Here is a 25,109-nt window from a genome sequence, read left to right as displayed (position 1 = left end):
CCCAAGGGATTGATTATTGTGCATTATGTAAGTGCAAAATAAAGCTAGACTCCTAGTTAAGTGCTCCCTTATTGTGATTTCATTGACACATGTTATACAACATATTAATCTTCCAAGTGGTAACCACTTCTACGACATCAACAATATGAAGGCCTTTGTGCTTGATGATGACGCAATTGTCAAATTTTATAAGATAAGTGAAAAACATCATTATTACCACCATTGTAACACATGAATGAATGAAGGCTTTTGCTTTCCCAATGATGGGTAAGCCAAAAATAGAATTTTACTAAAAAAACCCAATAAATAAGCTTGTGGTCCCCAATGTCCTAATATGGGGCACCCGCAAATGAGGAGATTCAAGGTCAGGAGTTGAGTACAATCCCTTGAGGCACCCTAAATTAAGGGAATGCCATCTTGATGATAGAAAAATTAGAAGACCATCAAAGTCTTACAAATTCTTGATGAAATGTGCAATATTGTGTTTGCCCTCAATCATATATCTCAAAGATTGGGGAGTCAACCCTTTTCAAGAAAGGTAGGCATTGACCAACGATCATCTCTTTGGTAGAACTTCAGTTGACTACTGGATTTATGTTTAAGCTATATTGAAAGCATATCATAACAAAATATAAACATTCATGTGATTAATAAGCCATTAGCAAGGATATTATTCTTTGGTTTTTTCTTACGATTGTATATATTTGGAGCAAAATAAGTGTTTTTTCTCGCTCCTATGAATGATACTTACAACTTGTGGGTACGTAGAACTGTCAATCACATTAATGAAATTTGCTCGAAGAAATTAATCAAAGGACAATCATATTCGCTTAATGAGTTCTAGATCCTATGGATTTGGTCAAGGAACTTTATCATTGGTCATGATCACTTATGGTGCATTTGAGGAGCGCTGGCGGGGCGGGGTGGTTTGTGGCGTTCGGGGAAACAAAATTTTATCTGCTTTCTAAAGAAGCTGTGGTGGGAAAAGCTACATTTGTGGCTGCCAGAAAGTTTCATTCTGACTTTTTGAATTTAAAAAAAATTTGTGAAAGCCATCACAAGCTTTTTCTACAACAACTTCACACCTATTTTTTCAAACGGTTGTAGCTGCCCCAAATATGCCCTTAAAATAGATATTGCATTCAAAGAAGATAAATTAAAATATGTTATAAATATTGTTAACTTTAATAAATAGCACTTCATCAATAAGCTATATGACAGTTTTAGCTTCTCTTTGAAAAATCTTCATGGTAGGTTAAAAAGGAATATCTTCATGATTTTTTGGAGCATATTAAAAAAAGAAAAAACTTCAAGAGTACCAGAGGCCAATTATTGACCTCTTTGCAGATCCTACGCCTAATTGAAGAAAAGGAATATATTTCTTTTGATAATGATTAAGACTGTTAAAGATGAGGCCATGCCCCACTGATGGGCTGACATATTGAAATTATTGGATTAGGGCAATGATTCGTAGGTGCATAAGCCGAAGTATCGCATCAATAATTTTATGCAAAAGGATAACCATAATTATCGCTAGTGGGACCGATTTTCTCCTTCATGTACAAGACAAAATTATGCTTTTTTGCTATCGTTATGTAAAGTTAATGCTTTTCTTGCTTTTTTAACTTTAATTTTTGAAAAGGAAAAATTTTCTCCCTTCACTATGAAAAATTCAGTTTAATTTCATATGAGGCGTCTGCCTGTAAAGACGCCTGTAAAAACCTTTATCTATAGGTTTGTTGGCTGTTTTCTTTGTCTTCAGCAGCAAACTAAATTCATAAGTGTGCTTTGAGTGTATGTCATTTTTCTAGCAAGCCAACAACATCTTTTTGAAACTTTTACATTATTAAATAAATACGAGCTTGCTTTGTTTAAATTTCTTTTTTATTTACATTTTGCTTAGGTTCTGGTTTACAAATCATATGCAGTTAAATTTGCTTAAGGAATTTTATAAATGAATGATTTAAAATACCTTATACAGTTGCTATGTAATAGAAAAGTTGGGTTAGGTCAAACAGATTTAATAATTCCTTGACTTGCTGTTAAATACTATGAGCAAAAACTTTATATAAAGATATGATTTGATGTTTCGCTTCGTCTCAATTGATAGTAAGGCCTGTAGGTAGCAAGACTTGAACATGTTGACTGTGAAACATTTCTTCTAACTCTTTTATATGTCAATATATAGCTTTCAACTTAGGGGCTGTTTGTTTTGACGTAAAATTGATGTAAAGTGAAATAAACACAGAAATTTTAAACTTTTACTGTTCGGTAATCAATGATTTAAAAGTGTTATAGAAATACCGGGGAATTATAAAATCTCGGACCGGTTAAAAAACTCCGCATTAAAAGATTGACCAAAATTGGGCGTAAAATCAATTTGCCGAGCTACTCATCACCTTTGATCGGGCGTGATTTTCTGCAAAAGAGACGTGCTCCTTTCATTTGCTGCCTTGCTCGCCTCTCCTTCATTTGCTGCTGCCTCGTTGTCCTTCCTTTCGTTCTCTGTGAATAAGTTGTTGACGTGTGTTCGGTATCTCATACGATCCTCCTCCGTTGCTTGCTGATGCCTCATAATACTCCATCCGACTCTCCTGTGTTCGTTGTTACATTGGGATCCTTCATTTGGTGCTCTGCCGTGCCTCAAGTATTATGGTAAATTCCTTTATTTTTAATGGAAGCGGGATTTGGGTGCTTCGTTGTCACACCACTGATGGTCGATTTTTCGATTTATTTTGAAAATACAATTTTTGAAAATTTAATTTAAATATGTGGTATATAGTTTAGATTTTGAAAGTAGTGTTTTAAAGTTTTAGAAAATAAGACTGAATGGATTTCAATAATCTAAGAGTTTGCATAATTGTGTCTGATACCTTGAATACTACACATTTCAAGAGATAAGTGTAGACCCCGACGATAGACTCAATCCTGTAAACTAAGAGATTTGTGACATCCGTTTAGTCTGCGAACCATTTATGTATGACCGACAAGATCCCCTATTTAATACAAAGATTAAATATAGTTTATTTTACCTGTGTTCCAAGTTCCCTATAGAGGCAAACCCCTATAGTTAACCCCTATAGTTGATTCTCAAATGATGAGAATCACTTGAGAAAACTCTCGATAATGATCAGTGGTTCTAGTATTCAAGAATTCGAGGTTTAAATTTTCACGATAGGACGTGGAAAAAAACAAGTGGGAGTGGCTCAAGTAAGAACAATTTTTCAGGAGTTCAAAGGAAATAAAGAGTAGAGGACGTCACAGATTCTGAGGGGAAATCTCAGTGACTTTCCAAACTATCCTAATTTGTGGCTTGTTTTATAGAGGATGTTATTTGAGTGTTTGATCTGTCAAGTTTATTGTTTGAGACTTACACTTGCATAATAATTAATTATGCAAATAGCCCGCAGAGATAAGAGATTTTACGCCGTTCTGGACGACAACTTTGGAGTCTAAGGCGAGTTAGGACTTATACTGCTCAGTTTGACTGTGCAAGAGACTAAAGAAGGTGAGGATTTACATCGCGCTGGGCGAGCTACCTCGAAATCTTATGTGTTATTTAGACTAAGAAAGTTTAGCTGGTGTAGATTTGTTTTGTTGTTGTAGGATGACGATCACCTTCACTTGTAGACCGCTCCAAGGTTATTGCCACGCTGCCCACGAAGTTTCTCCAAGGAGGTTTAAATTTTCACGATAGGACGTGGAAAAAAACAAGTGGGAGTGGCTCAAGTAAGAACAATTTTTCAGGAGTTCAAAGGAAATAAAGAGTAGAGGACGTCACAGATTCTGAGGGGAAATCTCAGTGACTTTCCAAACTATCCTAATTTGTGGCTTGTTTTATAGAGGATGTTATTTGAGTGTTTGATCTGTCAAGTTTATTGTTTGAGACTTACACTTGCATAATAATTAATTATGCAAATAGCCCGCAGAGATAAGAGATTTTACGCCGTTCTGGACGACAACTTTGGAGTCTAAGGCGAGTTAGGACTTATACTGCTCAGTTTGACTGTGCAAGAGACTAAAGAAGGTGAGGATTTACATCGCGCTGGGCGAGCTACCTCGAAATCTTATGTGTTATTTAGACTAAGAAAGTTTAGCTGGTGTAGATTTGTTTTGTTGTTGTAGGATGACGATCACCTTCACTTGTAGACCGCTCCAAGGTTATTGCCACGCTGCCCACGAAGTTTCTCCAAGTTCCTCGTCAAAGTAGCAATCCTAAAGTCTAAGATTCAAAAGGTTGTACCATGTGTGTTTCAAGCTTTAGTTTTGTTGTCATTATGGGGGGTTAAAGTTGATTAGAGCGACACCGGTTAGGATCCCAAGGTTCCCTCGTTCCGGTACCACTATTTTCATTTGAACTTACTTAGCTTAAACGAGTTGTGTAACCCATTTAAACCGGACAGATTTCGTTAGCAACTGTGGGTTAACTGCTCCGAGGGACTCCCGTAAATCTAAAAGAAATGTGTTATGTTTTTTTCTGTTTTGAAAATGTTGTTTAATTTTTTTAAAAAATGTTTTGTTTTGAAAATAAAATTGTAATCAACACCTGCATAATGTGTTAGAGCATGAGTAAATCACAATGGTAAAACAACAACAAATAAAATGTGTCTGTGTACAATTAAAATGTGTCTGTGTACATGACGTATCTGCTGCTGTTATTCCTGTTGCATGTTTAGCTCACAAAACATAATATGCAGGAAATTTACATAAATTGCAGAGAAAAACAGAAAACGGTAAACAATAGAACAAGTCGTGACAACAACTAGAAACTCCAAATTAGTGGTCCTAAGGTTTCCTATAAATCCTGACTGCAACTAGCGAGCTGGTATGGTGATTCTACGATCTCCTACGGCTCTGTGCAACAACTAGCAAGTGTATACGATAATCCTACGACTTCGAATAACAGCTAGGAACTTCAAATAACACCTGTATGACTTCTTACGAACCCAAACAACAATGGACAACACTTAGGTGGCTTCCTACAGACTCAAACAACGGTGGACAACACCTATGTGGCTTCCTACGAACCCAACCCAATGTGAACAACACCTATGTGGCTTCCTACGAACCCGAACAATAGTGAACAACATCTATGTGGCTTTCTACGAACCCGAATAATAGTGGACAACACCTATGTGGCTTCCCACGAACCCAAACCATAGTGTGCAGCACTTGGGTGGCTTCCTACGAACCCAAACCATAGTGGACAACACTTAGATTACTTCCTACGACACCGGACAACGGCTATAAAACCGAAACGACACCCACCCTACAACTCTCCTATAGCTCTTCCAACACCTATATGATAATGGACAACACCTCTACAATGATTAACAACTTCCAAATAGCCACTTACAGTAATGAACAGCTTCCAAACAACCATTTACAGCAAATGACAACTTCCAAACAATACTCGCAGCAATTCGAAACCTCGAACAACACTTTTATAGTGATTATAAGCTTCCAATCAGACAATTACAACAAAGATCAGCTTCAAATCAGCACTTCTACAGTTCTTAATGAATCTAAACAATAATTTTGAAGTTCCAAACAACAGCCTACAGTGATTGGCAACCTCAAACAACACACATACAACGACCTTTAAGCTTCCCACGACACTCTATAGTGATTGACAGCCTCAAACAACACATATACAATGACTAAGTTGTTCAAGATCGATTAGTAAAAGCACCTTGAAACAGTGATCAAGTTGTCAAATGAATAAAATTGTACATCAGACTAATACTTGCATCTTTTTTAACTAAGACATAATTTCGGTTAACACGATTCAATGAAAAAAAAAAAAAACTATTCGGAGATCTCCAAAAATCAGTCCCTATAATTGGGAGAGCTACTAACATAACAAATGTAAGTAGGTAAATAAATTATGAAGTGTCTACAACATAAATTAAGCTCAGCCGTCATGGGATCAAATCTTATAGATGAAAGAATGCATGAGACAACTTTAAACCAAATTGAATCTACATAAATAGAACTAATTCAATTCCTCAGACAGTTTCCTTCCAATTTTCAACATCTTCAATTAAAAATTTATAAAAAAAAGAGTTAAGCGAGGAGATCGACCTGTACCGACGAATCTCAAAAATTTTTGGTAGGAAAAGGATTCCTGTTGAGCGAGAGAGTGCGGGAGAAAACTGGCTTCGACACAAGGAGAAGTCTTGTCGAACGAGGGTTTCTGAAGAGGGAGTCGCTCGAGCGAGGGAGGCGAGCAGGAGCTTTGATCTGGAGTGTGAGGCGAGCGGGATCGAGTAGAGGAGCTGGAGGCTGGTATCGAATAGAGCTTCTTTTGCATCTGGAAGAGAAAGGCAAGCAGGTGGGGTTCGGTGCAGAGGAGGAAGGAATCGAGTGGATCTCTCGAGAGCGGGGCTGTGAACGAAGGGATGATTGAATCGAGCAGAGCCGAATGGGGGTCTATATGTTGAGGAGAGTGGGTATGCGGGATCGAGCAAAGGAAGAGACAAGCAGGTGAGGGGCTTGGCGCAGGAAGGAAGCGAGCTGGCTTGACGCAGAGAGGAGACGAGCAGGAGAAAGCCTCGGTGCAGGGAAGAGCGAAGCAGGTGAGCGGGGTTGTTTGGTCGAACGAGGAAGCGAGCAGGCGAGTGGGGGTCTTCGGCTAGAGTTGCGATCGAGTCGCAGAGGAGCAGGTGAGCGGAGAAAGAAAAAAGGGGAAGCGAGAGAGAGAGCTGGCGAGCGGGCTCGGTGCAGAGGCGAGCGGGAGAGCTGAATCGTGCCGAGAGGGGAGGAAGAGGCGAGCGTCTCTCCTTATAATAAGAGCGGGGTTGAATTAATCAAAGGAGCGGGTTCGAGCCGTTACCTGAAGCAATTGGGGGGGGGGGGGGGGGGGCTTCCATTCATGCAACAAGCTCAATTGGAAAATTCTAACTCTCAATTAAGGTGAGATTAAATGTCATATTTGAAATTCAAAAAATTTAAAATTCAAAATGTTTAACCCTTGCTCAGCTCGAGTCCAGACCGAATCAAATCCGAGTTAAACCTGGATTGAGCCCGGGCCCACGCCCCGCTAAAAAAAAAATTGCATCGATTTTCGTGTTAATGGCTTGCGCGCGAAACCATTACAATATGAGTGTCATTCCTAGCTAAAGTCGACGTTTCGAACACGCCTGCGCTGTCTGTTTCGTCATCCGGGGTCGTTCGGAAGAGTACGCCGACAGGCGAGCCAAAAATGTGTCAACTTCGTGCGTGAATTGCGGCGTTATCGAGCGTTTGGGTCGCAAGAGTTTCCCTAGAGGCTGCTCCTATTAATATAGAAACTCGACTCGAGTTTCATATGTCGGTTCTAATCAACTCAGCAAGATGCCGAGGATTTGGGACCGCCTATGCGAAACTCGGAGGAGTGACGAGGTGGATCAAATTTTTTAAATGGTGTGGGTCTGGTACCGATCCTCTAAGAGGGTCAAACAAAGAAAATCTAAGGCTAGACCCTAAGCTCTAAGGAGAGAAGTAAAGACCTCACCCAAAAATGAGGTCAACAACCACCCTAGCTTTTTTTGAGAATCTTCTGCTGGCAAATTTGTTGCTTCCCTGTTCTAGGTACAACTTGCGCCATTTCAGTCTGTAATCGTTTGCTTACTTTGCTTGGTTGTAGCTTCCCTTTGAATTGAATAATTGCAGCTGGAAGTTACTTTCTGGAAGTTACTTTCGTATGATATATGGATCATTTGTAGCTTAGGGTTTATTTTTTTGCTCTGTCTCTGTGTATGTTGCCATGAGGAACTTCATGCTTGAAGTTTCATTTTGATTTAGACATATGCTCTGCTATTAATTTTTCCAAGTTATGTTCTTTCTTATAAATGTTAAATTTTTTTACATTTACCATCTATGTATATGATAAAATTTATAGGAAAATTATACTATTACTTGTGATAATTAATAAATTTTTTTATTGGAATAGGATTGTAGGCAACTAATGAAAATGTAGTATAAAAAGTAAGTGTCATTACACATGTCATAAAAAATTCACATGTATTGTGAGCATAAGCTTTAATATTGTTATATTAATTTATAAATAATAGTAATAAAATAATAATAATAATATGATATATTAATCCACATATTTTATTACAAGTATTTAAATAAATATTATACATAATTCATCTATATTTATTTTAAAGACAACCATACAAGTTCTACTTTTTTACAAATACTGTTTTTACATTACACGCATAAAATCAAATAAAAAAATAAATTTCCTTTATTTTTTTTAACAGGCAACTAAACAGTCTACTAGATGTATAATACACTGCAATTATAATAAAATGCATTCTATTTTACTCTGCATTCTTTTTACAAACAACCGAACAATCCCTTAGGTGTTATCATTATTCATAGGCAAGCAGAGCTTTTTACTTTTTTATGACGGTACTTGCTTACTCGTTATTTTTCTTTTTAGTGTCTATTAACCTAATATTTGGACCATAAAATATTGTACACTTAAGTTTGTTTACACTTATCTTACTTGATCTTGTTATTGTATAATTATGCTTATTTGTTGCTTATATTTGGCTATTTGTATCCTGTATGTCAATGGAGAATTTTATCTTATTTTGTCCTGTCAATTAAATTGTCTTGGAATCATGCTTTTCTTGGCTAATACATAAAATAACTACTACTTGTAGTTTTCAGCATTTATATCTTTTAATGTAATTTATCTTTGTATTTCTGATATTGTTGATTTCAACCCTGGGAAAATATTCATTCTTATGATTTTATTTAAATTTAAGGTAAGAGACTATTTTATTTACAGACTTTGGTATGTTATTAGCTAATGGTTTTTATTAAGTATGCTGACATCTCTTTATAAATTTTTTCTAAACGAGCGTTAAGTCATATTTTGTTGCCATCTTTAGGTAACAGGTTGTTCTTTAAGCTTCACTCAAGCAGAGGCCTTGCATTTAGTAATAGTAGCGCTAATTGAATGTACTGCTTCCTAGATAGCATTTCAGATGCAATGTACTGAACTACAGATAACTTGCATGGAAGTAGCAGATACTAGATATTTCTTTCCGTTCCTCTTTATTATAAAAACAATGCTTCTTTAAATGCTATTGTTGTTATTCTATGAAAATCATTCCAATAAAGAATCTGCCTTAGTAATTCATTGATTTTGCTAAACCTAAATTATTTTCCTATTACATGGCAGATTAATTTACTTTTCGCGTCATTTTTTCATATTCGGCACATTTCTTAGTTGGTAAATTTTTTTGTCAGAGCTCAAGAAGTCCCTAAATGCGGTTTTTTCTCAATTTGGAAAAATATTGGAAGTGCTTGCCTTTAAAACTCTGAAACACAAAGGTCAAGCATGGGTTGTCTTTGAAGATGTTGCATCAGCTATGGAGGCACTTAAGCGAATGCAAGGATTTCCTTTCTATGACAAACCTATGGTAAGTGCAGGGATTCAATTTTATTGTTATGGATCTAAAGTGTTGCTAAGATTTGAAGTTTCTCAACTAGTATCTTCTTCCTAATAATTAAACTTTATAACTGTTTCATAGTTTTTTTTTTAGTACTTGTATTGTTATTCCATTTGACGATCCCTGTTTGCATAGGTTACTTTATGATTTAGGAGCCAACTTTTGATACATGTACCCTATTTTGTTGTTACATTGTGTAGTGAATTCAATTTACCATTTTTGTTAGTATAGGCTAATCAGGGTTCAAGACTTGCAGACTTTGTTTTCCTTGTTCTATATACCACAAAGTATTGTGTTCTTTGCTGGTCTTTTTATAACCTATTATTTTTATGCTGACCAAGCGAGAGATGCTTTCATGTCATAGTTTATTATGTATCAAGCATAGAATGGTAGACATTTTATGTTCTTGTAATATTATTTCAACTTTTATTTTTTATTCTATTATTGTGCATTTCCTTAAAAAAATTGCATATGATTCTTCAATATTTTAGCGCACAAACATGTTCATGGTTTTCACTTAGGCAAATCACTAATATCATCATTATTATTAGGGGTATCAAAACATGATTTCACTCATAAGCCGGCCCAAATTTGACTCAATAAATTCAGGTTTTGGTTGACCCATTTACTCTTTAGGTTAAATTATGATCAAACATCCTGATTACTGTTTAAGTAGGAATTGGGTTGATTCGAATGATCCAAAATTTGATTACTACTTAAATTTGGGTTTTGCTTGTTTTGGTGAGGTTAATTGAGTTAAATATGTCATGTTTAGGTTAATTTGATCATGCTAATCCCAATAAAGTACATGATCGTTATAATAAACATGTTATATTGGTTAGGTTTTGGCTTGATTCTTGTTGAGTTGGGATTAGGTGAAATATTTGGGCCCATTTAACAAACAAGTTGAGTTCTAGTCAAGCATATTTGGGTTGGGTCAACTTCATACTAGACCCAAACCTGACTTGTCAACTTATATTGACACCCCTAATTATCTTTATCTAATACCAACTATGGTCCTCTTTATAAATCCTCGTCTTCCAATTATTCGTTCCCTATATGTGGGGTGCGAACGGTTTCTTTTTGTGCAACATGTAGTTATCCCCTGTCCTTCTTTTTAATCCTTACACATGAGCTCTTTCAATTTATCTAAATCTTCTATTGCATGCATTTTTTGTTGTTTGCATTTTGCATATCATATTGTTTCTATGAGATTGTAGTTGATTAAGAGAGGCTCTGTGCTACAAGGAGGTCGAGAAGATCTGGGAGTTATGTGAGATAATAGGAGAAGAATGACATCGCTAGCGATTTTCATCAAATTAGCAATGTAAAGAGTACAATTTTTGTGACCCTAAAGACCCTAGATTGACATCAAAATGATTTCTTAGTTTGCAAATTGTGACTTGTGCTTGGAGTTAGGAGTGTGTAAGTCAGTGAGGCACGCTTTGTGGGCAATGAAATGCAGGGGCCTCACAACAAATGGAATCCTTACCCACCATTAATTGTGTGTTATTGCACAGTGTCACACTTGTCAATTCATTAAGGCTACAAAAAAGTTTGATATTTTGCACCTCTTTGCCTCATGGGCTAGATTGAGTACCGATTTCATTCTAAATTTACTTAGCCTTCCATGTGGCAAGGACTATATTCATAGTGGTAGATTGATTTTCTAAGATGACACAAGTCATACTTTGCTTTAAAACAGCTGATTCCTCACACAGAGTAATGTTTTTGGGTTAAAGAAGATATTTGATTGTATGAATTGCCTAATACTATAGTTTTTAATTGTGATGCATGCTTTGTTTGGCCACTTTGGTATGGATTGCTGGATACCATAGTTTTTAATTTGGATCTGATTTCATTGTCTTTTATTTTATTCTCCAACACAAACAAACCATCAACAAACTATACAAGTGTGCGTGTGTTTGCGATTCACTCAAATTTTTCAAAGAAAAAAAAATCTGTAAATTAAATCCCATAACAAGAGGGGGGATAAATTGAGTGTTAAGTGATATGTTGGGAATTTTCTAAAATGTTTCTCAACTTGATGCTGTTTTATATGAGATGAAATATAAAAGCTAAATATCTAATCAATGAAAGAAAGCAATATATCAAATAAATAAACAAATAAATATATAAAATAAGATAAATAAATTAAAAAAAAATAGTTGAATTTATTGATTGGATGCACAATTATGTGTACGAGTGTAGGAGAGAATAATATATGATGTGATATATTAAAATGTGAGTAATCTAGATTATGTACAATAATACTGACATATTATCAAACTTTAACCACACATGGTTGTATTATGTTAAACTAATTTTTCACAAGTGTCGTCACAAATGTGATGTTGAATGAATTAAACTATTGAAAGTGTCACAATAAATAATTACTTATAACAAATACAATTTTGGTGAGAAGGTTTGGATCATGTTGAAGCAACACAATCCTAATCAGTTTCTTTTTTTTTGATTGTCAAGTAAGCAAGTGTAAATCAGGTCTGACATGCTATGCCAACATTTAGGAACATTTTACAAGCCACATTAAATTACACTTCAAACAAATTTTGTAATTATCAATTCAAGAGTGAGTCACATGGGCTTATGGTATTGACGAATTCTCTTCTCCACTGTCTTATTATAGTAACAATCCACTAAATTCAATTCTTGCAATAGTTAAACTCCTTTGATTCCCATCATTCTCTGCATTACTTTTATTTTCTAAAAAAATTATTCATTCTTCTATATTTATTTTATTTTACCACCATCAACATAATTGTTATTATATTTAAATTATCACATACGTTAACTTATTTATATTTGAAAATGCATTCTTTATTATTATAATATGTTTTCATTATTGAATGTATTCAAGCTTTTCATTATTGAATGCATTCTTTCTTTTTTTAAAATAAAAGTACAAATATGCTTTTATTTATGTAAAGTTCAATAAAGCTGCTGTCTTTTTTCTTTGAACCCTTTTTCCTTTTTAACATGGTATTAGAGCCATGGCCTGAAATTATACTAATCTTCTGTAATCGCCTTTTCGTTGGGATCACACTTGAACTTTCAATTTCCATTAAACTACCTCATTTTTCTTGCTTACAACCCGTCTATACTTCACCAGCTTCTCCCTTCATAAGATTCTCACCTTTAATATTAACTACTACGGCACATTCTCTCATTGGTATGTACACTTATATAATCTACCTCTATCCAACTGTGATTACATCATTGTATGTTGCCCTCGTTGCATCAATCTTTGACTCGAAAATTTCAATCAATGATTTTTGTCATAACACTTCAATAATAACTTTATCTAGGCTCTTCGTTGATTCATTTGCTTAAGAATTTAACTATGCCTTCTCGGATACATATCACATTGTTGGCTCTTTATATTCAATTAACAATACTCTCTCTTTCACTTATTTGTTTCACTTCTCTAACATAACTTATAACCTATAGCAACAAAACTGTTTACCACATCTTCATTCTCTATTATTTCTGAGCTAAAGTTGGCATCTTCTATGCCATCTTCGATTTTTCGGGGATTATTTCCACATTTAAATTATCTCATGATTTAAGTTATTCATAGTAGGATTATAAATTATTATTGTTGTACATTTTTATATTATTGAGGATATTTTCTTTTATTATATATTTTTTAATTGTATTCTTTTGATTACATATAGACATATTTTCGTTATAGCTTGGGAATTTTGTAAAGGCAAAATCTTTTCCAGTTCTCTCTTATTTGATTACAATATTAGCCTCTTTTGAAATATCTGGGGCTGGATTTATGAATTCTAATTTTCCATTCATTCCACTCACTCATTTTAGATTTTATGCATTCAATTAGGTAAATTTTTTAGAAAAACTTGACGTACTTGCTTTAAATAATGTCTTGTTTTAATCTTTTGATACTTACAAAAGTAAAAGCCCATTGTATGTTTTCTTGATTATGCGTGCAATGAGTTTTCAGTTTTCAACTTTGATGGTTGTGAACGATGAAATTGTTCTGTTGGTAGCAAGGCCTCATGTGGCATTTGAGAGAGAGGGGAGGGTGCTCGGCAAGGGAGTGGACGACAGTTGAATCCTCAACACGAGATACCTCTAAGTTTGGGGAAGAGGGTGAAAAGAGAAGCTAGACATTAGTTCTTGAGGGTGGAATCAGTCTATTTTATAGTGTTTGACATCTTTAGTGAGAATAAATGGCACTGGCTAGACCATTAATAAGCACCTTAATGTCAAAAACTTGATTCAAATATTCTTGACTGTGGAGCTTGTAGGTAGGTAGATATTGTATGATCACATCCTGTAAAGAATTGACTTGTACTAAGACAATCAGATGAAAACTGAATGTACTTGATCTATTGGGAAGTATCAGTGCGTCATATCAGCTAAGGAGTCTATGAGTGTTGAGATGACTAGATGAGTAATGGTTGTTTTCAGGCTAAATGCTGGAGGAAAGGTCATTAGATGGAGAGCCAATAGGCATCGCTTGATGTGTTGGTTGGAAGACAATGCACTAATTATTTGATACCAGAGTTAACCCAAATCATAATAGAAAAAATAAATATTATTACTGAGAGCAAATGTATGGTTACAATAAAAAAACATTTGAAAAGGGAAGTACAACACACATGACACACACTCGCGTTAGGGTGGATCCCGAGTGATTGTGGTGATGGTTAGGGGCTTGGAGAGATGGTAGCAAGGTAAGGAAGGGGTTTTCGAGATGTGCAAGAGGCGAGACAATGATTATGGGCAATTGGAACAATAGGGCAACCGGGGATGGCAGTCCAAACAACAACCGTTTGTTGTTTGGGGCAGCTGGACAATATGTAGGTGGTAGGGAACTGGTTCGAGATAGTTAGGGCAACAATTAGGATGTAGGGAAGAAGTAGGATGTGGGGAAAGAGACCTTGTGAGGCTGGGTTGGTGGCAACAGTGAGGAATGACGGTAAGGTGGGAGGGAGCTCGTTGGTAGGTGATTGCAGGAAAACAACGAGGAGGTTGTTTTCGGGCGGTTGCAGCAATTACAACAATGGGAAGGTTGCATAGGAGTGGAAAGGTTGGGGATAAATATCCCCGTAGGATCGAACTACATCCGGAGCACAACTCTATCCTTGGGGGACGCTTATCTCCACGGATGAGTTCAATCGGAGCACCTTCTAGTCTTCTAAGACAACCCTAGATGGGGAGAACAATGCTGACGATAGAAATTTGAAAACAAAAAAACTGAAAATCTCAAGCATAAATCATATATTTAAGTCCTGGATACTTAGGATTGGATCCCTCTATGGAAAGGAGGCGCCAAACCCACGTGAAAGAGCTGGCTGACCCTCCTGGGTATGGACCGGTTTTGTCCAAACGAGCCTAATTACGGGAGCGGGAGCGACTCCATATTACATCGCAACTTCCCTTGTCTATCCTTCATGCCCGCATAAGCATGACACCCCTGCACTCGGCCATGACACCCCTGTGCCTTGACTTCCCGCATCCAGACGCGTTCGCTGGAAAACATCCCGCTTTGTGTCAGTCTTCTGTCGTAGTATGGCGTCAGGTTTGCCCAATTGCAGATGATAGAAATGACATAATCTCCTGGTAAGTCAATTCTATAGGCGCCAACATTCCACAACACGTCTTGATAGAGTAAGTATGCATCATCTTTTGACATATCCTGAGTTAGAGCTGTATATAGATGTTGGTTCCTGCAAGGTATCTCTTGAGCCTTTAAGTTTGAAACTTTCTCTTTCTATTTCTCATACTTAGCGGAATGTAGCTCATAAATAAGTATTTGAGGAGAAATCAATTTTGGGATAAAATCAGTGGTAGGCTGTGCCACTCTCACTTGCAACAACTCAGGAGAGACCTTTTCTTCATTGATTGAATTTGGGTTTCATCGAAAAATTTTTTCACCATCAAGCTCCTAAAAACAAATTTCAAAGCTAGGGTTTATCCCTTATGTCGGGACATCTGATGGTGGGTACGCTGCTGAACTGAATTTAATATCCAAATAATTTCATATAATCCTCTAGGTGTGGTACCAATATGCTCCATTTTTGACATGTTGGACCTAACTCAGTTGGGGCAATTCAAGAAGGAGGGTATGTATCTGAAGAGTTTGTCTCTTATATGGGGTTGCCCTCTGTCTGACATCGGCTTCTCAAACTCATCTTCGTTTTGGACATCCAATCCTAGTCTTGCTGATGCTCCTATTAATGCCTGCAAAATGGTAGCTCGAGGCACCAGAATCTCAGTATGAACGCCCATTATCTCAGGCTCACAATCTTCTAGAATAATTATTGTTAACTTAGTTGGAATCTCTCTTCTGGTTCAATTGGAATCACTAGTGTCTCTTCCTCGTTGGCTGGTAGCTAGTATTCCTCTTTCGTGTCGCTCTCTTCTGTGTCTACTATGCCATTGTCCATTTTTTGAACTGCTTTCTGCTCAGTGAAATATATTATCTTCTTGGTTGTGCAATTTGTTTTAATATGCTCAAATCCGTGGCACTTGAAATACTTTATGGCTGGGACAGATTTAAGAATAATGGTTTGCTTCAAATGTTCTCTACTCTAAATCAATTTCTTATCAGGAGGGGTCGGCTTGGGTGTTTTTAGTGTACTCTTGTTGTAAGATCCTGTGATTGAACCCTTCCTGTGAGATGTGATAGTTGCCCGGTGATGCAGTTTATCTACTTTTTAGGTTGTGATTTGAACATCTGATATGTAGTGAATTGATAAGTACTGGCGCTGCATCTCCTGTTTCATCTCAAACCATGTAATGTTCTTGTTTGTTCCCTTACGTTGGCATAAGAACTTCAGATTTTACCTCCAAAATAATGCACTATTCTTTAATTTGCTAGCGGTTAGTTTTACCATTTTGTCCAGTGGGACGTCCTGACTCTCAAAGTCACATTCCATGGTTTATAACCTCTCGATGAACTTATTTGGATCCATGTGGCAACTGAATATGATAAATCTACCTTTACTTTAAAATTCCGTCTTCTCATATATTTTAGGTAATATCTCTGAGGTAGAGGTTTTTCATTCCTGAAATTCACATGTTGGGCGAGATTCACTCTATTCCTTCGATCTAGCAAGTCACCGTTGTGGCTACGGGTGACCCATCTGAATTGTCTCCTCTTGAAGGTGGCAAGCTTCTGTTTTAGTTAGCGGGTTTCCCACTGCATATCCTCCCTATAAATTCCCTGGACATCTCTTTGCAAATTTCTCATAAATGACATCGTGTCCTTCCTCACGACTCGACTTCCAATGATTATTTTCTTGGTGATATAGCTAGGTTTTGGGAATTGCAAGAGGATATTTGGAGATAGGAAAATTTTTTTCAAAGTGGAGATGATTTGGGCACAGCAGATGCTGGGAAACAATAATATATGACTATAGTTAGGCTATCTCTGATACCAATTGATACCGGAGTTAACTCAAACCACAATAAAGAAAGTAAATATTATTATTGGGAGCAAATATGCAGCTACAATAAAAAGCACTTGTAAGGGAAATTAGGGGTGTTAATTTGGGTCGACGGGTCGGGTTTGAATCTGACCCAAAAATGATTCGACCCGAATTGGGTCAACCTTAACTTGACCCAAATGATAAATTGATCAAATTCTCTTACCTGAACCCTACTCGAAAAATATTCAGGTTAACTCTAACCTGAATTTTTTGAGTCAAGTTCGAGTCGTGTTGGCATGCTGGGTTAATTTTTGATATCTAAGGATGTCAATTTGGGTCGCTGTGTCGGGTTCAGATTCGACTCGAAAATGTCCCGACCTGAATCGGGCCAACCAAACCCGATCCGAATAATAAACGAGTCAAATTCTTCAACCCAAACTCAACTTGAAAATTAATCAGGTCAACTCGAACACAGATTTTTTCCGTCGAGTTCAAGTCTGGTTGACATATCAGGTCAATTTTTGACACCCCTAGTTGAAATACAACACACAACACACACACTCGTGCTAGGGTGGATCCTAGGTGATAGTGGTGAAGTTAGAGGCTTGGAGAGATGGTGACATGGTAATGAAGGCGTTTTCGTGCTGTTGAAGAGGGGGCGACAATGATTACGGGTGACTGGAACTGCAGGGCATCAAGGGATGACAGTCCAAAAAGTCGCAGTTTGCTATTTGAGGTGGGTGGACACTGCTTAGGTGGTAGGAAACTGGTTCGAGAATGCTAGGAGAGCAACTAGGATGCGGGAGAAGGGATTTCGTGAGGCTGGGCTAGCTGGGTGCTGGAAGGCAGCGGTAAGGGATGGTAGCAAGGTAGGAGGGAGCTAGGTGGGAGGCAATTGCTAGTAAACAATAAGGAGGTTGTTTCGAGGTGGTTGCAGCGAATATGACAATGGCGAAGGGAAGGTTGCGAAAGAGTGGACAGGTCGAGGATAAATTTTCATGCAGGATTGAACTACAACTGGAGCACCACTCAATCCTTGGGGGACGGTGTCGTACCCTGGGTTTGGAAGGCGGTATATGCCGACAATGCAGGACATGATGAATGAAATGAAACTGTTTTGTATTCTCAAAGAACGACTTGCATGTAAATTAAAAGTGAAATGTAAAATTTATTAATTCTAAAAAACTCAATGATACAACTTGACTGAAAAGATAAAACTAGAACCAAAACATAAATGATGACGGGAAATAATTACCTAGACTTGGAAAAATACAGTAGCTAACGCAAATACTTAAAAAAAATGTCAAGACGGGAAAACTAAAATTTAAAATCCTGCTCCAATGGAGACGGTCCCACTGAAGGCTGAATAGAACTTGTTATGCAAAAATATCAAAGAGTGAGTTTGAAAATAAATCCAGTAAATAAGAACTATCTATTAAAGCATAAATGACAGAGAACAGAGCATACAATATGAACAACAAATAAGGACAATCATTATATGCATATGTAATAATGTAAGAAAACAAGAGGGATAAATATCAAATATGCATATCATACGAAAACATGCAATCATTTTCCATGAAGTTTCTTATTATTCAATTTCAGTTTATTATTTATATAGTCAGTTTTAACAGACACCTTGAATTTGGGAATTGTCAATATCAACACAAGAAAATTCGACGTTTTACTGTAGAGTCACCACTTTGTGGGTTCTTTGGTCTGACTAGCCAAAACTAAAAGGGTTCTGCTAACCTACATACCGTCACACATAAGCATGCCAAAATATTTCTACACGTATACTATATAAGAAGTATATAATTTTACGCAAACTTGTGATATGATAAATTCAATTTCATACAAGTGCAGAAAAAGAAAAGATCATAATTGCAAGATTATTTGAAATATGTAGACAACTTTACGACAATAAATTAAGATGGATAATGATCTCATCATGAATAATAATTAAAACTCATAACAAGTACAAAATTGAAATAAAAAATGCATGACTGATAATCATATATAATAATTATGAATATACTATAATTAATAAAAATTAACATCTCTAACTAGAAAGAGTACGTTTTTCCTCTTATAAAAAGTAGTTACTTACATCGAGAGGGCAAACACGATACTCCTACGAGTTCGAGGATTTGATCAACTAGCAATCCTACACCAATTGAAAAATAGAATTAACTATGTAGTTAAAGTTAAATTACTCAGGTATAACCTAATCGACTAGCATTATTACTGTTATTATTGTTGTTAATTTATTATTATTATTTTATTTTTAAAAGATGCAAATTATGAATGTAATTAACTTTAATTAATATAATTAGAATAGTATCTTGTTTTTCTTTTATTTTGATATATGAGAGATTCAAAATTATGAATTAATTTACATACAATATGACTTCTGATCCTATAAGCCATTAAATACCATTTCTCTTCCGGCTAGCCTTAAATCTTGGATTTTGTTAAATATTGTAGGAAGGCTGATTCACGGGATTTAGAGAAGCTTAAGCACGCGACTAAGAGAAGCAGAGATAGACGAGGGTTACCTTCCTCGATGGTTGCGGGTAGGTGCGAACAAAAGGGGAAGAATGGTATGTCGCTGCCTTGTTATTCCTTTCTTTGCTAGCTCAAATTCCTCGTGTATTACAATGGCTTCATGCACGGGAGCAGGAGGACCATCAATGATTTTGGGCGAACAGAGATAGCAGAAGGAGAGGGAGACTAAGAGGAGGCACTCAGACCAGCTCCTATATAGTGAGGGGCTCGACAAGATAGGAAAACGACAAAGCGAGGAAGGAAAAAGAAAAGGAAAGATTCTCTAATATGGGAAGGCAGTGACATTGAAGGAAAGAAATTACTCATGCGATTGCGGAAGAGAAAAATGCAAGTTACCAATTTTCGGTTCTTACATACTACACTTCTTAAAGAATTTGGTTGCCAAATTCATACCTTGGTTCTGGAACAATTGCGGGTATTAAGCGATCATCTCCTCTTGAATCTCTCAAGTTTCTTCTCGTTCTGGCTGATTCTTCCAAAGCACTCTGAAAAAGGAATAAATCGGCGGCAAAGCTGTCGAACTTCACTTTCAAAGATGCGATCGGGTACTACTTCATAACTCAAGTCTCCTCGGATCATCAATGGCTTGTACCGAATAATATGAGAGTCGTCATATAGAGATTCGATACTCCGATAGTCTCGGTGGGTTGAGTAGGATTAGCACGACAGCGGTTAGGGGTGCAGAGACCCCTATAAATAAGCATGTCATTTATAGTAACTCTTTGGATTCCTCTTCCACAAGCGGCTGCAGTGCCTCTTCTTTTTTGAACCATTCTAAACAATTGAAAGATATACGAAATCAATTGAATACCGATTTACAAAAATAACATATCCCCTACAAAATCATAAGAAGTCAAGGGATATGAGTTTCAAAGTCAAGAAAGGTTAAATACAAAACATAGGCTCCGAACTATTTTGTCACACCTCGGGTCCGGAAGGCGGTACACCCCGGCAATGCAGAGCATGATGAAATGAAATAAACTTGTTTTGTATTCTCAAAGTAGGACTTACATGCAAATTAAAAGAGAAATATAAATTTTATTAATACTGAATATAATTGGACAGAAAACTAGCTGAGTTGCAACAAAAATGATAACATGAAACGACTACCCAAACTTAAGTAGGAAAAATATAATAGCTAAAACCAATAATGAAAAAAATACCAAGACGAGAAACTAAAACTGAAAAACCTGCTCTGATGGAGACGATCTAATTGGTGGCTGAATATAATCTGTTATGCAAAAATATCAAAGAGTGAGTTTGATAACAAATTCAGTAAATAACCACATTCTATTAAAACATACACAGCAAGGAAAATGAGACATGCAATATGGACAACAAATAAGGATAATCACTAATGTGCATATGTAACATTTTAAGACGACAAGAGGGGTAAACATCAAATATGCATATCATACGAAAACATGCAATTAATTTCCATCAAGTTTTTTATTATTCTGTTTCAAGTTATTATTTATATAGTTGGTTTTAACAGACAGTCTGAAACCAGGAGGTCAATACCAACCCAAGAAAATTCGGTGATTTTTTGTAGAGTCGTCACTCTGTGAGCCCGTCATCACACACAAACATACTAAAATGTTTTCACAGGTATAATATGTAAGAAGTATGTAATTTTACACAAGTTTATGATATGATAAATGCAATTTCATACGAGAGCAGAAAAAAAAAAGATCATAAGTATTGGATTAATTCAAATATATAGAAAACTTTGTAGCAATAAATTAAGTGGATAGTGATCTCATCATAAACAATAATTAAAGCCTATAACAAGTACAAAATTGAAATAATAAAGGTATGACTGTCAATCCTATAGAATAACTGTGAATCTACTATAATTAATTAGGATTAAGATCCCTAACTAGGAAGGGTACGTTTATCCTCTAATAAAAAATAGTTATTTATCTCAAGGCGGCAAACAAGATTCTTCGAATTCGACAATTCGACTAGCAATCCTACACCAATTAAAAAATAAAATTAATTATGTAGTTAAGGTTCAATTACTTAGGTATAACCTAATTGATGAGCATTGTTACTATCATTATTGTTGTTAATTTGTTATTATTATTATTATTATTCTTACTATTATATTTTTAAAAGAAGGAAATTAGGAATTTAATTAACTTGAAGTAGTATTTTGTTTTTGTTTTATTTTGATATAGGGGAAATTCAAAATTATGAATTAATTGGTGGGAAATTTATATACATAACCCTAAAATTTTAATAGTATTAAAAAAATAACATCCAATCCTACAAGCCCTTAAATCTTGTTTCTCTTCTGGTTAGCCTTAAATCCCGTAGGAAGACGGATTCACGAGATTTAGAGAGGTTGAAGCGTGCAACTGGGAGAAGGGGAGACAGACGAGGGTTACCTTCCTTGATGGTTGCAGGTTGGTGCGAACAGAAGAAGGAAAGTAAAGGTATCTCTCACCCTGTTATTCCCTTCTCTGCTAGCTTCAATCAAACATGTATCACAATGGCTTTAAGCGTGGGAGCAAGAAGACCATCGATGGTTTTGGGCGAACAGAGAGAGCGAGAGAAGAGGGAGAATGGGAGGAGGTAGTCCGACTTGTTCTTATATAGCGAGGGGCTTAACAAAATCGGAAGGCGACAAGGACAGGCATGAAGAAGGAAAGGAAATATTCGCTAATATGGGAAGGCAACGACAATGAAGGAAAGAAATTATCGTGCGATCACGGAAAAGAAAAAGGCAAGTTACCAATTTTTTTGTTCTTACATACGACCACCACCTCAGATGAGTTACAACGGCGCATCTTATCGTTTTTGGATACAACCCTAGAATGAAGCCAACTACAGAAATTTGAAAACAAAAAACTAAAAACCTCAAAGCAGAAATTGCATATATAAGCCCTATATACTTAAGATTGGATCTTCCTATGGAAAGGAGTCTCCAAACCCTCGTGGAAGAGCCGGTCGGCTCTCCCTAGTCTGGACCGGTTCAGTCCCGATGAGCCAAAATCATGCGAGTGGGCCCCTGTTATGTTGCGTCTTCACACAGTTATCCTTTGCGCCTGCTCGGGCAAGGTACCCGCGAGTCTCGACTTCAGCATCTGGACACGTTCGCGAGAAAACATTTTGCTCCACATCATTGTTGGAGTGGAGTTAACATGACGGGCCAATATAAGAGATATTGGATCCTGCTTTAAGAATCCATTTCGGTGAATTTGTACTCATCAGAATATTAGGATGCCAATAAGAAACACGTCACACTAGCTTGGGAAAACCAACAAATTGTTAGAAAAGTATTAGCTTGAGATGCTTGTCAGATTTTTAGGAAAACAATCATATGTGAGAGGTGCTAGTCATGCATTATTGACCAAATAGCTTGCGGGATGGATTTTCCTGACATAACTTTCAGGAGTTTGAGTGGTTACAACAAAACCTTCAATAAGTTGCAGGAAAGCGGAGGCAGCCTTTTTTAGATTGCACTAATCGATGACATAGAATTTTGATTGGACGTGTAGGCAACAAATGTTGACTCTGAAGCAATGGTAAAAAGCTATGACTTTGGTTGGAGGATGGATCTTGGCAGATAAGCCTAGTAGTTGGTCACAGGTTGAGCCATAAGGTTTGACTGATTCAATAAGGTTGACCCAAGTGAAAATTTTTTAGAGCTTTGAACTTAGAGTTCTATTTTGTCTGTGAAATACCAAGTACTACAGTGGCCAAGGCACAATACCCTGCATCGTTCAAACTTTATTTATTAGATATAACTAAAATTTACCCACAATGATACCCGTGCATATGCTTTTTGGATGTATATGTCATTATGATTTGTATATTGCAACAAAAATGTTTACATTAGTAATCTTTGATGTGGTGGGAAAAAACAATAATACTATATATGAGCGCATTTGTGTGGGTAGGGGATATGGAGTCTAAGCACACCAAGATAAGGATGTTTTGAATTGGTTGTGCTATAACACTCTAGATTTCCTTGAAAATACCTTCAAATTCATGATCCTAATGTTAAACATGCGTAAAGAAGTATTTAGTTAAACGAACACACAAGCACAGTAGCGTGAAGTGTAGGTGATAATTTAAACAAAATGTGTAATTTTATAAAGTGAGGTATTAATGTTAAGCACATTGATAAAATGCTTACTCAAACACACAGGCTTGTGTGCTATTTTGATGATCAAACATAAGTGATTAATTGTAATGCCAAAGATATAATGCTAGATATGAGATTAATAATTTGATAAACATAATAAAGAGTGATTTTCTCTGGCATAATAACATATTTATTATTAGCACAAGGATCAATAGAACCTTCAGCAAAGTGATACATCTAGTAATAAGGAATAAAATATATCTAAACTATTGAGAATATGATAATATTTTTTATTTGCTTCATTTTAAACATTCATGCCTTATCCCTATCAAGATTAGAGTTCGATTACATTCTCTCATTTGCTTTTCAAGCTAATGAAGAAATTATTACACGGTCTTCTTGGAGAAGTAACTTGATATAGCATGAGCTCAAATAACAAATGCTTCTTCAATTTCTCCAAGTCTTGTACTAAAATGTTTATTAAATAAAACTTTTCAAGGTGTTGAAAATTTTGTTGGCGATCTATGTTAGTCACCAACTAATCTGTGCAGCACAATAGTATGAATTAAGAGATTGACGTAGAACTTTAAAAATCTAAAGTGAAGTTATTTGATGAACACTTAATTTGTTTTTTCAAAAAAGCTTTAACATGAACATTTCCATCCGTATTTGAATCAAATCTATCCATATGTTACTTTATTGATGATCATTTGTACAATTAGTACAAAATCAGTCTGTTGTACATATAATCCAAGACCATGTGTACGATTCTCCTAATATAACATTATATCTTTTAGAGGCAGAAGCAAATCCTTAGTGGCTACATACATAAAACCAATAATAATAGACCATGTGCATGATTTTAATCGTCTGTAGAATATGATTATATGCATGATCCACTAGAGTGTACTAACCAATATCTAATTTTTTGCTCAATGTACATATTATAAATGCTATAAAATAATTTGGGTTACTCATAAATAAAATTGTTGTCATGTTTTAGTTGTGCTCATCATCCTTGAATATTTGATTTATCTAAGTCAATCATGTTGACCTCAATTTTCGTGAGGTCTAGTATTTCTCGTAGGAGTTAGGATCTAGCCTTAGGGGTCTTCCTGCGACTATCTTAGAACCTTAGAAGTGGTGCCCGCCTCGTTTTAGTTCGCCTATTTCCGTCCTCTTTTGGAGTTTCGCGTGTGCGGTATCGACTTCTAGCATTTAGAATGGTGAAACCAACATGAGGAAACCCAAAAGGGATCCCTATAAGACCTTTTGAGCCTTAGGGTGGCCTTCTGCACAATTCGCACTCCCGCGCAATTCGCATTGCCTGCATTGTTACTTGTCGAATGCTCGAGTAAACCACTTGTGACGATCGATCGCGGGTCAATATTTGGTGAAATTTGAATCTCGACGCGTTTTGACCCGATTGTCGACGACGTCGTCCGAGCAACCCCGGATGACGAAACGGACTGCGCCAACGCGTCCGGAACGTCGATTTTGCCCGGGGAGGACACCCATTTTGTGGCATCGTCGCGCGCAAATAAACCGTTTAATTAACATATTAAAGGCATTAGT

General features: G+C 36.3%; 1 protein-coding gene across 1 annotated transcript in view; it reads left to right on the top strand.

Annotated features, from left to right (window-relative positions):
- The window catches only part of LOC110038125 (U1 small nuclear ribonucleoprotein A), a 62,214-nt gene that overhangs the window by 10,880 nt on the left and 26,225 nt on the right, over positions 1-25,109 (top strand). The window contains exon 2 of the mRNA XM_020742897.1: positions 9,250-9,422. Within this exon, the coding sequence (XP_020598556.1) occupies positions 9,250-9,422 (173 nt within the window). The remainder of the gene's footprint in view (positions 1-9,249; positions 9,423-25,109) is intronic.

The sequence above is a fragment of the Phalaenopsis equestris genome, unplaced genomic scaffold (assembly GCF_001263595.1).
Source record: "Phalaenopsis equestris unplaced genomic scaffold, ASM126359v1 Scaffold000002, whole genome shotgun sequence".
Classification (NCBI taxonomy): Eukaryota; Viridiplantae; Streptophyta; class Magnoliopsida; order Asparagales; family Orchidaceae; genus Phalaenopsis; species Phalaenopsis equestris.
The sequence above is the reverse complement of the archived record's forward strand: the minus strand, read 5'-3'. Positions and strand labels throughout refer to the sequence as shown.